Here is a 13,545-nt window from a genome sequence, read left to right on the forward strand (position 1 = left end):
GACTTCCAGCCTCTGAAAACCCGCTGGAGGGTCAGCTGTGGGTTGGCTCCCACGTAGCTGCCCTGAGGTGGTGGTGGGTGTGGTGCCCGCGGAGTCTGGGTGGCACAGCGCTCACGCACGCACTCTCGGCGGCTCTCGGGAAGGTCAGTGGCACAGTCTTTCACAGCTCTTTCTGCCCTGTCACTTCAAGCTTGCCCCAAGCACCAAGGTCTGAGAGGATTTGCCTGCCTCCAGTCGGTAACACTCCTGCTGCGTGTCCTCTGTTACTCCGTTCACTCCAAACACACTTGCACTTCCTTCTCTGGCTAAAAGTTTATGAAGCACAGTGATTTTCTTTCAATCATTCCTACACATTATTTTATGAAATTTATTTACAGTATTCACACTGTAGGATCATCCCCTACTGGACATCACCTCTCCCTTTCCCCAACTTAATGTGTCTATTACATCTTTTTATTATTATTATTATTATTATTATTATTATTTTATTTTTTGTTTGTGTGTACCATCAAATCAGATCTGACTGGTACAGGAGGAGATTGCCTCTCCTTCTCCAGCAGAGCATCTGGTGGATTCAAACCGCCTACCTCTGGGATTGCAGTGCAGCTTTTTGCCAACAGGCCACCAGAGCTCCCAACAAATGTCTTTGGTTATTTATGGATTCATTTTCCTTCCTCTCCCCCACTTACTGATGTCTATTCCTCCTTTCCCATCCTTGGTAGCCATTCAGCAATGGTTTTATCTGTGTGTAAGCCTTTGTTTGCTCTTTATAGATGTCGTCTTAGACATAAGGAGGCTTAGGGGGTCTTCGACATGAGGGGGCTTGGGGTCATCTGTACAGGGCGGGTCTATAGAGGTCTAGGAATCTACAGGCTATGGAAGGAGAGGGGGCTCTCCCTCCGTCTGTGAGTCCCTGCCTCTGAAAGCCCGCTGGAGCGTCAATGCGGATCCAGTGTTGACTTCAGAGCAGTCTGTCATCTGTGTTGTTGTTTTACAAAAGGGCACCTGTGGCATGGTCTGCAGACATTTATAGCGCCAACTCCAAGGCTGTGTGCCCCTTCAACAGTTCGAGTTCACCAATATCTTCGAGGGACAAACACGGGTCACCTCCTCCCATGCCTTGGAGACCTGGCCAGGGGGTCAGCCGGGAGTTGGCTCCAGCACTCCAGCAATGTGTTGACTCTTACACAACAGCTGTTCTTTGCTTTATCTTACCCAGCCTGGTGTCCTTGAGCTCCACCCCAAGTTCTGCTTCTCAAGTACTTTGTGGTTCTTTCAAGCATTGCATGACCCTCCCTTTCACGGGGACTTTCAACCCATGGAAGCAGACAGTCGCTCTGTGGAAGGAAGGGGAGTTTCTGTAAAGACTTTACAGGAACCAAATAGGACAGTTCTGCTGCGTCTTCAGGGTTGGGACCAATCGTCTTCAGTGGGATGTGGGTGTGTGCGTAGTTATGTGGTGAGCTACAAGCCTAGAGGTTGGGTGTTTGAAGAGAGGAGAGGAGAGGAGAGGAGAGGAGAGGAGAGGAGAGCCACAGAAGAGAGACCTGGCTAACAGCCTTGAAAGCCCCACAGAACATCCGTACTTTGCACAAACAACATCATCACAAATCTTAGCCAACTCGACAACAACTATCAACAGCAACAGCTTTAGTTAATTTCAAGGAATTAGCAGGAATGCAGAAGCCGCGAGATGTGTAACAGTGTCACCATTAAACGTTTCCTGGCTTGTCTGAAAGCAACACACAGTAAGGGGCCGCTCGGAGGTAGTAATGAATGACATTAACCAATCAGTGAGAGTTAATGTGATAAGACAAGAATGAATGACTGTGTGGAAAGCTAGGGCGATGAGTAAACCTTCGCTAGAAACAAATTCATTGTCTGAAGTATATGAAACAAAAGTTCTTCTACTTTTCTTCTTCTTCTTTTTTTTTTTCAGAGACAGAGGCCAAAGGGTTCAGGCAAAAATTTATGGTGGTGTCTGTAGTTGGTAACTTTTAGCCTTTTTATGAGGGATACTTTTCAAGCTTAACCAGAAATAGAAGACTGAAGGGAACTCCTTGTCTGCAGTGAGCAGTATCTCTGCTGTTCTTGTTTTTTTTTTTTAAATCTCTCTCTTCTTTCGCAGGAATGTTTTAAAGCAAATGCTGGATATGCTATCACTCTGTTACAGAAGATTTCAGAATGTTTTAATTTATTGTAAATTAAAGAAAGGCTTTGTGCTGAAGGAAAGAGAGAGAGAGAGAGAGAGAGAGAGAGAGAGAGAGAGAGAAACCTTGCAAGATCTTGGCATTAGTTTAAACTAGATAACTCACTGCAAATGATTTCACAGCATTGTGTTGTTGTTTGATGCCACTGAAGTGACTCAACTCATAGCAGCCCTTTAAACAACAGATCTGAACCTTGTCTTATCCTGTGCCGTCCTCATCACGTCTGATATAAAGGAATATAGAAAGAAAGTTAGCATTTGTCGTAGCTAGACAATGCACTCAAAATGATTTCCGAAAAATGAAAGCCCTCCGAATGAGGCCACCAGAGTTCCCTAAAACAATGTCATTTGCTCAGGAATATTTCTTACCTCACAAGAAAAACAATGACAAAATGTTGATATGTGTTAAATCTAGACAAATTACCCAATACTACTTTTAAAATTGAAGTTTGTGCAAAAAGACTTTGTGCCTCTTAAAAGAAAAAAAAATAAAGGATCGTTGTGTCTGCAGCAACCTTGGTTCATATCCAAGTCATGGCACCAAAAAACAAATTGATATTGAAAAATGACAATGTCTTGACACTTGTTAAATCTAGAGAATTCACTCAAAATGACCTCAACGGAGCTGTTATTTGTTCTAAATATTTGGTGCCTAACGAAACTAAACAAGCACAAAACAAATAAACAAACAAAAGCCCCAAGGAGAAGAAATAAATGTGGCAACATGTTAGCATTTAATGAATTTAACTCAGGAAAGTGGGAGGAAGGTGAATAATTCACTGCAAAGGATTTCAATATGTTGTCATTTACTTCTAGTGTTTTAAAAGTAAATTAGTGCCCTCAAATGAACTAATAACAAGGAAAGGACACAAAGAGAAAGCAGATGTGGCAAAATGTTACCACTTAAGCCTACACTTCATTCACAGGCAAGACATTTCAATACATTGTAACTTGATTTAAAACACCTCCTGCTTCAACTGGAAGGAAGAGCCAATCTGGCAGCCTTGTTCTGTCTATTCTGTGCACAGTAAATGCTTTTGTTACGTTGTAACCTAAATTTGAGAAGATTACAAATAGTAGCGAGTGTGGCCAGGTGGCCAGCAGAGCCCTTTCTAGTGCAGCCTGGTTCCTCCTACTTTGGTGAGTTCCTCTCCTTTCATAACCAGACCTCAAAATAGTCGCGAAGCCGTGGCCGTGGCCTGTCCCCCGGCTCCGCCCAGCCCCGGGACGGCTGCCTCTCTGGACAGGTTAGCATCCTGCTGAAGCTGCCGTCGCCGCTTTTTATTAATAGCAGCGGTTGTAGTAGTAGTGGGAGCCCGGGAACAGGCGTCAGGAGTGACTCACAGCTGGCCCTGGCTCCGTGGTCACCTCCTGGGCCAGCCGTGTGCAAGGTCACGTGCCCCTCGGAACCTCAGTTTCCTGCTCCATAAACTGGGGATAAACTGTGGCTCTTTGGTTGGCTGATCCCTGTAAAATCCCTGCAGGGGTTCCTGGCAGGTGCTGAGAAGATGCAAACGCCTACCTCATGGGGTCCCTCTGCTGTCTTAGCTCCTGATCTGAGGAAGGAGGCTGGGGTCAGGAAGCCTGGGCATGAAGGAGGAGGTTGAAGGTTAGGACTTCTGGGTCTGAGTGAGGAGGGCCTGGGGCGTCATGACTCCTCGGTCTGAGGGAAGAGGAGCTGGGGACTCAGGATTCCTGATCTGAGTTAGGAGGGATTGGGGGTCAGGACTTCAGGGTCTGACGGAGGAGGGCCTAGGATTCAGGACTGCTGGGTCTAAGGGGTCAGGATCCTGGTCTGAGGGAAGAAAGCTGGGTTCAGGACTCGTGAGTCTGAGAAGGAATAACTGGGTATCAGGACTCCTGGATCTAAGGGAAGAGGAGTCTGGGTCTGAGGGAGGAGGCTTTGGGGGAGGTCACCCTGATTCTGGGGCTCTCAGCTCAGGAGAAAGACCATTGCCTGGATGGACTCTGGTCTCTCTGAGGCAGTGAGGGGTGTGAGGGTCTGCCCACCTTCTCCACTTCCCTGTGGCCTGTCCCCTGGGGGTTCACAATACGTTTTGTCCCCACTGTCCTGGGCCCCGAGCCCGGAGTCTACGCTGGTCTAAGTTTGGAAGGGGGAGGGGGGGCCAGGGCGGGGAGGTGAGGCGGGTGGGGGGCAGGGTGTCTCTGTGTCTGAGCTGTCACACACCCAGAGAAAGGGCGTGACAAAGGCTTCGGAGACGGTGAAGAACAAAGAAGGAGGAGGGACACAGACACAAGAGCAAGCTGACAGGGCCACAGAGCTGGAGGGGACAGACAGACAGAGCACAGGGGACAGGGGACAGGAAGCAGCCAGCCTAGGGGGCCTCATAGATTCACTCAATGACCAGGCGGTGTGAAGCCTGGAACCGTCAGAACAAGACAGGGAGGACTCCCCAAGATTCAGAGCTAGAGCTGGGCTAGGCGGAGACAGTGAGGCTGGGGTGAGGACAGAGATTGAGGGAGAGAAAGAAAAACAGACAAGGACAGACACAGGGACCAAGGAGTGAGTGACAGACTCACAGAGAGAGGGAGACAGAGACCCAGAGAGAGAAGGGGACAGAGATCCAGAGAGAGAGGGGGACAGAGACATAGAAAGAAGGGGGGATGGAGACCCAGAAATAAGGGGGCACAGAGACCCAGAAATAGGGGGACACAGAGACCCAGAGAGAGAGGGGGACAGACACCCAGAAGGTGGGGGACAGAGACCCAGAGAGAGAAGAGGACAGAGATCCAGAGAGAAAGGGACAGAGACCGGGGTGGGGGGGGGTGTGCAGAGACCCAGAGAGAGAGGGGTCAGAGACTCAGAGGGGGGGGCAGAGACAAACAGGAAGAGGGGACAGAGACCCAGAGAGAGGGGGACAGAGACCCAGAGAGAGGGAGACGGAGACCCGGAAATAGAGGACCAGAGATCTAGAGAGAAGGGGACAGAGACCCAGAGACAGAGGGTACAGAGATCCAGAGATAGAGAGGGTACAAAGATTCAGAGATAGAGGGGGCAGAGACCCAGAAATAGGGGGGACAGAGACCCGGAGAGAGAGGGGCCAGAGACAGAAAAGAAAGACCAAAACACAGACAGAGATTAGAGCAAAGGGGAGGGAGGGTGAGAGGGAGTGAAAGAAATAAACACGTAGAGACACAGAGGTGACAGAAGTGACAGATAGAAGAGTCGGGTGCAGAGAGAGGAGTCTGGAGAGGGTTGCGCTGGGCTGACTTTGAGAGCCCAGAGTGAGACCGAGGCGGACTTCCCCTGGGACTCCTAGGCCTTGGTTCTCCGAGTGAGGGCCCCAGGGTCAGGCTGCTTGCTTTTTAAGGGTACCCTAGCAAAGGGCGTCCAGGCGACCTCGATGGAGCTCAGGGACCCCGAGCCCCCCGAGGATGGGGATGCACAGGTGAGAGACAGAGGACATGAGAAGAAGAGAGAGGAACAGAGAGGGAGCCCCATAGATGGGGAGACGGAGGGGAGACAGGGGAGACGCCATTCTGCAGATCCTGAAGGATGGAGCAAAGCAGAGAGCCCCAGAGAAAGGCAACCAGAAAGAGAACGAGAGGCAGAAGTAGGGGGACACAGGAGGGCAGCACGCCTGGAGGGTTGTGAGAGCAAAGGCATTGTCTCAGTGAAGGTTGGGGGCTCTGATTGGCGCCCAAAGATGGGAGCAGGAGATTCTCAGAGACAATCACCCTTAGCCTCGCCAGGACACGGAAACAGGTGTCCTTGAGGCCGGGTGAGTCACTGTGACTCATCGCCTCTCCAGACAATGACCCCTGTTCCCCTACATCAGCACTGAGCTGGACCCCCTCCCCTTGCTCCCCCTCTCCCTGCTCTCACAAGGCCTCAGATTCACCCCTCCTTGCCTGTATCCCCATCCACAGGAGGACACAGCCACCACCCTCCAGCGGCTGGTGGAGCTGACGGCGGCCAGGGTGACCCCGCTGAGGAGTCTCCGCGTCCAGTTCTGCCTCATCCGCAAGCTGGGCTCCGGCTCCTACGGCCGCGTGCTCCTCGCCCGGCCTCGCCAAGGGGGTGAGTTGGGCCACCCAAGGGTAGACTCCCAGGGTCCCCGTGATAGCGGTTCTCAAACCACCGAGATGGGAGTCATACCTGGGGATTCTCCTCAATGGAAAGTTAAAGGGTTTGAGGGTCTTCTGAGAAAGGGAGTCCATCTGGGGAAGGCCAGGAACTGGCCTGAGTGAAGTCACACAGCCAGGCAGGAGCAGAGTTTGAGTTGGGACTCAAGTCACCATGTCTCATTACATACAGAGATGTGAAGAGCAAGCTAAGACCACAGAGCTGGGGAAGGGACAGACAGATAGACGGGAGGGGAAGGGGAGACAGGATGGGGGGGCACATAAACACACTCAGCTGTGGAGTCTGGAACCCACAGGATGGGATGGGGGGGACTCCCTGAGAACTCAGCAAGACCTGGACCTCAGAGGGGACAGAGCTGCTGGGCAAAGCCACACAGAAGGGAGAGTTTCCCCAGCTCCTAGTTCACAGGTGGAGAAAGGGGGACCACGGAGAAGCCATGGAGCTCCAAGCCACATCCCCCAACTCCAAGCTGGTCCCTTCGTCCTAACCCTGTGTCCTGCTCTCTCTCACACATGAGAAACCCAGGACTCAGGTTGAAGATGCCGGTGACCAGTGTCCAGACAGTGCTGCTCACTGTGGCTCCTTGGCAGGTCCTGTGGTGGCTCTGAAGCTCCTGCGTCGGGACTCCGTGTTGAGAACCACGTTCCTGAGGGAATTCTGCGTGGGCCGCTGTGTCTCTTCACACCCGGGCCTGCTCCAGACCCTGGAGAACCCCCTGCAGACCTCCCGGTATTTTGCCTTTGCCCAGGAGTATGCACCGTGTGGAGACCTGAGCGGAATGCTTCAGGAGAGGGTAAGCCAGGTGGGAGACGAAGGGTGAAGCTGGTAATTCCAGTTTCAACTTTGTCCCAAAAAATTTTATCCCAAAGGGAGTGGGAGTGGGGACAAAAATTAGCAATCCCCAAATTCTTCTTTTAAAGTACATTTATTTTTTTTTAATTCATTGGTTCACGTTTTCTTCCAATCCCAAAATTTCTGTCTCCAGTTCTGACCCATGCCCAATCTGCTGAGTCCTCTATTGTTCTAATTTCTAATTTTAAAGAATTTAATTCTATGCTTCTAATCCATCCCCTTGACCCAACACAAATCCCATTGCAGGACAGGAAGGAAGTCTTTGAGGTTGAGGATGGATTAAGTCTAACGAAGGAATGAGAGTGGGATTGGGATTGGGAATGCAGACAGAGTAGGGGTTTTCGTTGACCCTGGAAGTGGAGATGGAGTTGGATGAGGTGTGTTTGGAGTTGAGTATAAGTGGATAATAGATAAAGAAGAATTTGGAATGAAGATGTAGCAGAAGATAGAAATGGTTGCAGACAGAAAATGAATGAGTTGGAGACAGTCAGGAGTGAATTGCTGAGATTCTAGTTGGAGGTGGGTTTGAAGATGAGGTGTGCCATCTTTAAGGATGGATTTTGGATTTGAGATAGAATTAGGGGTTAAATGGAAGGCAGGGTGGGTGCAAAGAATGATGAGTGGATGGATGAATGGGTTGAAGGAAGAAGTGAGGTATGGAAGGATTTATGGACTTATGAGTGAAAGGAGGATAGATCGATAGAAACAAGGATGAATAGGGGGTGGGATGGATGGATGGATGGATGGATGGATGGATGGATGGATGGATGAAGGATGGGTGGATGGGTAGAAGGATGAATGGGTGGTTGGATGGGTGGATAGATGGTGGATGTGTGGGTGGATGGAAGGTAGAATGAAAAAGTGGGTGGAAAGATGGATGGATGAGTGAAGATGGAATGGAAGGACGGATGAGAGGATGATAGAGGGAAGAACAGATGGAAGGCAAGATGAGTGAAAGGAAAGAACGCTGAGTGGAGGATGGTGGCTAAATAGGAGGGTGAATAAATGAGTGTGAAGACAAGAATGGATGGGTTGGGGAAATCGGGAACAATGAATGGGTGGGTACTAGACACTAAACAATTGTGTCAGTCAATGGATCGCTGACTATTGATCAAATGAATACTGCTTGTATTGGTGAGAAGCCTGTCAGGTGGCTGGCTGGCTCCATAGTAGATGGATAGGTCAATCAATCAGCTGATGACTGACCATCTCCTAAAGCAAGGAGACTTCGGAACAGGGTGGAGTTAGAGACAGGACCTAAATACGAATGAGACTCAGACCAAGGTTACGAATGGGGTTAAGTGTGGGCCCACTGGAGAAGGTCTGGCCTGTTACTTATGAGGAAACAGAAGATATGAGAAGTGGTTTGAATGTTCAGATTAGGAGCGTGTTGAAGGAAGTAGAAGGAATCTCGTGGAGGCCGGCTGGGCAGGCATCTGCAGGTTGGCCTCTGACCGTATAGAAATGACCACAGGTTGCCACTTTGGATGACGGTAAAGTCTTGGGGTTTATAATGGTAGCTACGGATATAGAGTTCTGGCTTCTTGAGCTCCAGAAGCCACAGCCACTGGGCCTGAAAGTCCAGAACGTCTTTAACCCTTCCCTGGCATTGAGTTGCTGGCCTCATGGAGGCCCTCCATTGAGATCACAGACTAGACATCCTGGTCGGAGGATAGTGTCTCCTCTCTCTCCCTCGGAGCAGTGGCTGATGCCTTTGAACTGCCAACCTTTCCATTAACAGCTCAACACCCAACCACCTACACCACCAGGGCCCCAAAGGAGGTCATGATGCCCATTGAAGGCATCTGGAGGCCCCTGACCTTCCCCTTCTCTCTGCCTCCAGGGCCTCCCAGAACTGCTGGTGAAGCGGGTGGTAGCCCAGCTGGCCGCAGCCCTGGACTTCCTCCACGGCCGGGGCCTTGTCCACGCAGATGTCAAGCCAGACAATGTGCTGGTCTTTGATCCCCTGTGCAGCCGCGTGGCCCTGGGCGACTTGGGTCTGACCCGGCCGGAGGGCAGCCCAGCCCCTGCCCCGCCAGGCCCGCTGCCCTCGGCGCCTCCCGAGCTCTGCCTTCTCCTGCCCCCCGACACCCTGCCCCTGCGGCCGTCTCTGGACTCCTGGGGGCTGGGGGTGCTGCTCTTCTGTGCGGCCACGGCCGGCTTCCCGTGGGATGTAGCGTTGGCTCCCGACCCTGAGTTTGAGGCCTTCGCTGGCTGGGTGACCACCAGGCCCCAGCCGCCTCGGCCTCCACCGCCCTGGGACCAGTTTGCGCCCCCGGCTCTGCTGTTGCTGCAAGGACTCCTGGACCTGGACCCCGAGACAAGGAGCCCCCCGCTGGCTGTCTTAGACTTCCTGGGGGACAACTGGGGGCTGGAGGGGAACAGAGAGGAGCCTGGGGCCCTGGGGCCACTGTCCAGTGAGGAAGGGGATGAGGAAGAGGGAGGCTCGAGCTTGGAGGAGTGGACAGATGAAGAGGGCAGTGGAAGCGGCGGGAGGGAGGAGACAGAAGGAGAAGCACCATGAGAAGGGGGCCGAGCCAGGTGACCAGGCAGGTGGCCCCGCCCCACGTCCATGGCCACCTGGAGAAGAGAAACAGCTGCTGCGAGGGGGCCCATCGGACCTCACCCTCCTAGGTGCTGGACGCTGGTGCATAATTCTCCTTCTGGAGCCCAGGACCCAGGAGCCTGGGCATCTCACTCCTCCTCCCTCAGACCCGCCGTTCAAGTCCATCCTTCCTCCGAGCTGCTTCCTCTTCGCTCCGTCCTGAGTGGATCTTTGGAAAGAGAAAGCTTTCCCCCAGAGCTGCGTCTCAGATCGAGGCGGGGGTTGGGGGGACGTGGAAGGTTGTCATGCATTCTGTTTGGGCCACTCCTCAGCCCCAAGGCCCAGGCCAGGGTCGAAAGGCCAAACTTGAAGGATCCGACACCTCTCCGCCCATGTGCATCCCGCCGTCCTCCTTCCTGCAGGACACAGGGCGCTCACGCATCTTTTTTGGACCTCAGTTACATGCACACTTTCCAGCCAGCCTGACTTCTGCACGTAGAGGCCAGCGGTCAGAGGTCAGCAGCTGTTCCGAGGAAAAGCAGGGGGCAGCTGCTTCCTGAAGGGCCTGGGGCTTGGAAATGCGACGAGCCCCTGTGTTGTGTCTCACAGGGTCACCCGGGTCAGCGTGGACGCGAGGGCGTTGGCTCTGGTGGCTGTCCCACTGGACATTTGATATTTAAGATCCAGAGAGGTTCTCCCACAAACACACAGCCCGGGAGATCAGGGTTGCTGTGGGCAGAAACCACCTCACAATGGCCAGCAGCGCAGCGCCTACCCAGACCACTGTACTCCTGAGTGAGACCCGGCTCTCTCTCCCACCGTTCACCCCTCGCAGGCTGACTGGGATGGCCCTCATCTCCAGAATCTTCCCCAGAGAGACTCATGTTCCCTCTGTCTTAAGCCTAAGGTTTGTTCTTGTCCCAGCGCCCTGTGTCCTGCTGACCCGTGTGGCTCCAGGGGCCCAGGCTTGGAGGGCTGTGTTCTTCGGTGTCATCAACTCGGTTCCCAGCTGTTAGCGTCGCCGTGGAGAGCAGAGCGAGACTCAGCCCAGCGCACAGCCATCGTAACCATCCTCACGCCACCGTGTACACGCCTCTCATCCAGGCCTTCCTCCTTCATCCCTGACCCTCTGCCTGACCAAGCATGTCCCTTCTCCAGGGACAGACGGGCCCCGGGAACGTGCTAGAAGCACGTGAAACAAGCTCCCACCATCCTCACTTCTGAGGGGCGTTGTGGGTTTACTTCCTCCATGATAGACTTCTTCGCGCTGACCTTCCTACATGGACGTGGATACCCGCTGTGAACCAGAGCCTAGCGATGCCAAACAAAGAGGGTGAGCTTGGTGGGAATGTCCGTGCCTCCGGGAGGCTTGATCCTATCTCATTCCGTGTCCCGACACCTGGCAGGGGTACAGACCACGGGCCCACACACACGTGTCGATCATCAGAAAGTTGGAAATCTTCACAGGAATCCATTCCAGATTCTCTGGAGTCACAGATGAATTTGTGACAGATGAACTGTGGCCTGAGAGGACCTCTGAATCTTAAACTAAAACTCCCTGAAGTCTCCTTAAAATGCCACACACAGTAACTCAGTAACTTAGGCAATGAGGGATGTCCGCTTGGTGCCTAAAGCACTTTTGCCATCTCTCTACATGGCACTTAACAACAACAACAACAAAAACAATAACAGCAACAACAGGAAGAGAGCTCTGTTGGCCTAGTGGATAGAAAGTGATGCTACCAAACCAAAAGTGGATGATTTTAATCTGCAGTCCTCAGGCCTGGTTTTAATTGTATTTGATCAAACATTCTTCTAGGTGGTATAGCACTGGACTGTCCACTTGCTGTACAGAGGTAACTCGTGGTTGCTGTGATGCTGAACACTGTGACATTGATGTGTCAAATGTGAGAATGGTCACCCACGGTGGACAGTGTTTGGTGGAACTCCCCGATAAAAACAAGCCTGGAAGCAGGAGTGGCATCCACTTCTGTAATAGCTTGCCTCTGGAAACTATACACTTGGAGAAACGATGATAGTTATACAAGTGCTCAGGTCTTTTGTTCATAGGGTCGCTGTGAGTCGTCTACAGCTAGACAGCACTTAACAACAAGTAACACATGGGATCAAAGTGAATTGACTGACAACAGCAGCCTTGAAAACAAGATGGGAACTTTAAGGGGCAGCTAGTTTGTATGCAGGGAGGTGGAACAGCTCAGAGGGGAGAGAGAATGAAAGCACAGCTCAAAGACCAGCAAACGTGACTGTTCATACGGAGAAACCGCTGTGTTTGTATATGTTTTGCTGTGTACTAAATGCAATAAAGGCTATAAAATATGGCATATAAAAGCAACGGAATATTATTTGGTTATAAAAAGGGATGAAGTGCTGATTCATTCCAGAAACATGAATAAACTTTGAAAAATGTCATGTTAACTTACAAAAGGTCACAGAATGCCTATACTCTGTGAATATGAAATCTCTAGAATTGACAAATCCATGCAGACAGAAAGTATGTTAGTGATTGACAGAGGCTAGGAGAATAGAAAATCATTGTTAATGGGAATGAGTGGGGTTTTTTTGTAGTAAGAATCTCCTGAAATTAAATAGCAGTGATGATTGTATGTTTTGTCAATATTACAAAAATGCAATTGTACATATTGAGATAGTGAATTTTATGCTGTGTGACTGATAGATTAAGAAATTATTATTTAAACATTTGGACACCAAAAAACCCCCTCATTCCTTGTTGCAAAATTTCCTCCCTTCCTCTTCATACACTTTGCTGTGCACCTCATATTCTAGACTGTTGTCATACAAATAACTACCTAATCATATATTTCTATTAGTATATGTGCTGCCAAAGCGAACACCATATATTCATTTTAAACAGTTCTTTCCTTCATCTGTTCCAGTGCAGTGTTAATTATTTATCCCCTCTTTTCTTTGTTTCTGCAGAACCCCCATGTGAGTCCTGTTTTTGTGACAGTGGTGTTATGCAGTATTTGTCCTTTTGTGACTGAGATATTTCACTCAGCATAATGTCCTCCAGAATCACCCATGTTGTGTAAGATTTTATGAGTTACTTGCTTTTCAGTGCTATATAATATTCCATTGTGTGAATACACCATAGTTTTTCTATCCCTTCATTGTTAATGGGCACTTGAGTTGCTGCCATCTCCATGTTGTTGTGAATAATGCATGTGCATATGTCTGTTTGGGTGGCAGCTCTGATTTCTTTTTTTAAAAAAAATATTATTCTCTGTGTGTGTACCATCAAATCGGATCTGAATGATACAGGAGGAGATTGTCCCTCCTTTTCCATCAGAGCATCTGGTGGTTTCAAACTGCGAACTTCTGGGATTGCAGTGCAGCTTCTTGCCACTAGGCCACCAGAGCTCCTGATTTCTTTAGGGTATATTCCTAGCAGTGGAACTGATGGGTCAAACGGTATTTCTATTTCCAACTTCCCATACACTTTTAAAAAGATCATTTTATGTTATGTGACTTTTATCTCAATTTTAAAAAAAAATCAAGTCCATAAAGGTGGGATCCTAGATTCAAAAATATGTTAGTGGGGAAAATGAGTGAAATATGAGTAAAATAGTCTTAACTCTCCATAACATGTCCATTTCTTTTTCTTTTTTTTTTGTAATTTTTACAATTTTAATGAACATTTACAGAGATTTTGGATTTCCATTCATTCATTGCTGTACTTCTTTCCCTGCCCAGCCCCCACCCAGTTTGCTCCTCTTTGAAAAGTAAAAGAAAAAAAAAAGTAAAAGAAAGACTCCCTCCCTGATATACAATCCCCCCGCACCCCTCCCACCG

General features: G+C 50.2%; 1 protein-coding gene across 1 annotated transcript; it reads left to right on the forward strand.

The window, feature by feature from the left end:
- The first annotated feature begins 5,574 nt into the window (after positions 1–5,574).
- Positions 5,575–9,693, forward strand: SBK3 (SH3 domain binding kinase family, member 3). The gene is made up of 4 exons (XM_006901822.1): positions 5,575–5,619; positions 6,101–6,251; positions 6,908–7,110; positions 9,013–9,693. The coding sequence occupies exons 1-4, from the start codon at positions 5,575–5,577 to the stop codon at positions 9,691–9,693; spliced, it is 1,080 nt and encodes a 359-aa protein (XP_006901884.1).
- Positions 9,694–13,545: the final 3,852 nt, after the last annotated feature.

This window comes from Elephantulus edwardii, unplaced genomic scaffold (assembly GCF_000299155.1).
Source record: "Elephantulus edwardii isolate Elephantulus edwardi_28Jun2011 unplaced genomic scaffold, EleEdw1.0 scaffold00348, whole genome shotgun sequence".
NCBI lineage: Eukaryota > Metazoa > Chordata > Mammalia > Macroscelidea > Macroscelididae > Elephantulus > Elephantulus edwardii.

What these genes read in the sequence shown, in the direction of transcription:
- SBK3 (XM_006901822.1), top strand. Translation starts at nt 5,575, where the DNA reads ATGGAGCTCAGGGACCCCGAGCCCCCCGAGGATGGGGATGCACAG. An exon ending in CCGAGGATGGGGATGCACAG is followed by an intron (nt 5,620 to 6,100) that starts GTGAGAGACAGA and finishes CCCCATCCACAG; the next exon opens with GAGGACACAGCCACCACCCT. An exon ending in GCGGAATGCTTCAGGAGAGG is followed by an intron (nt 7,111 to 9,012) that starts GTAAGCCAGGTG and finishes CTCTGCCTCCAG; the next exon opens with GGCCTCCCAGAACTGCTGGT.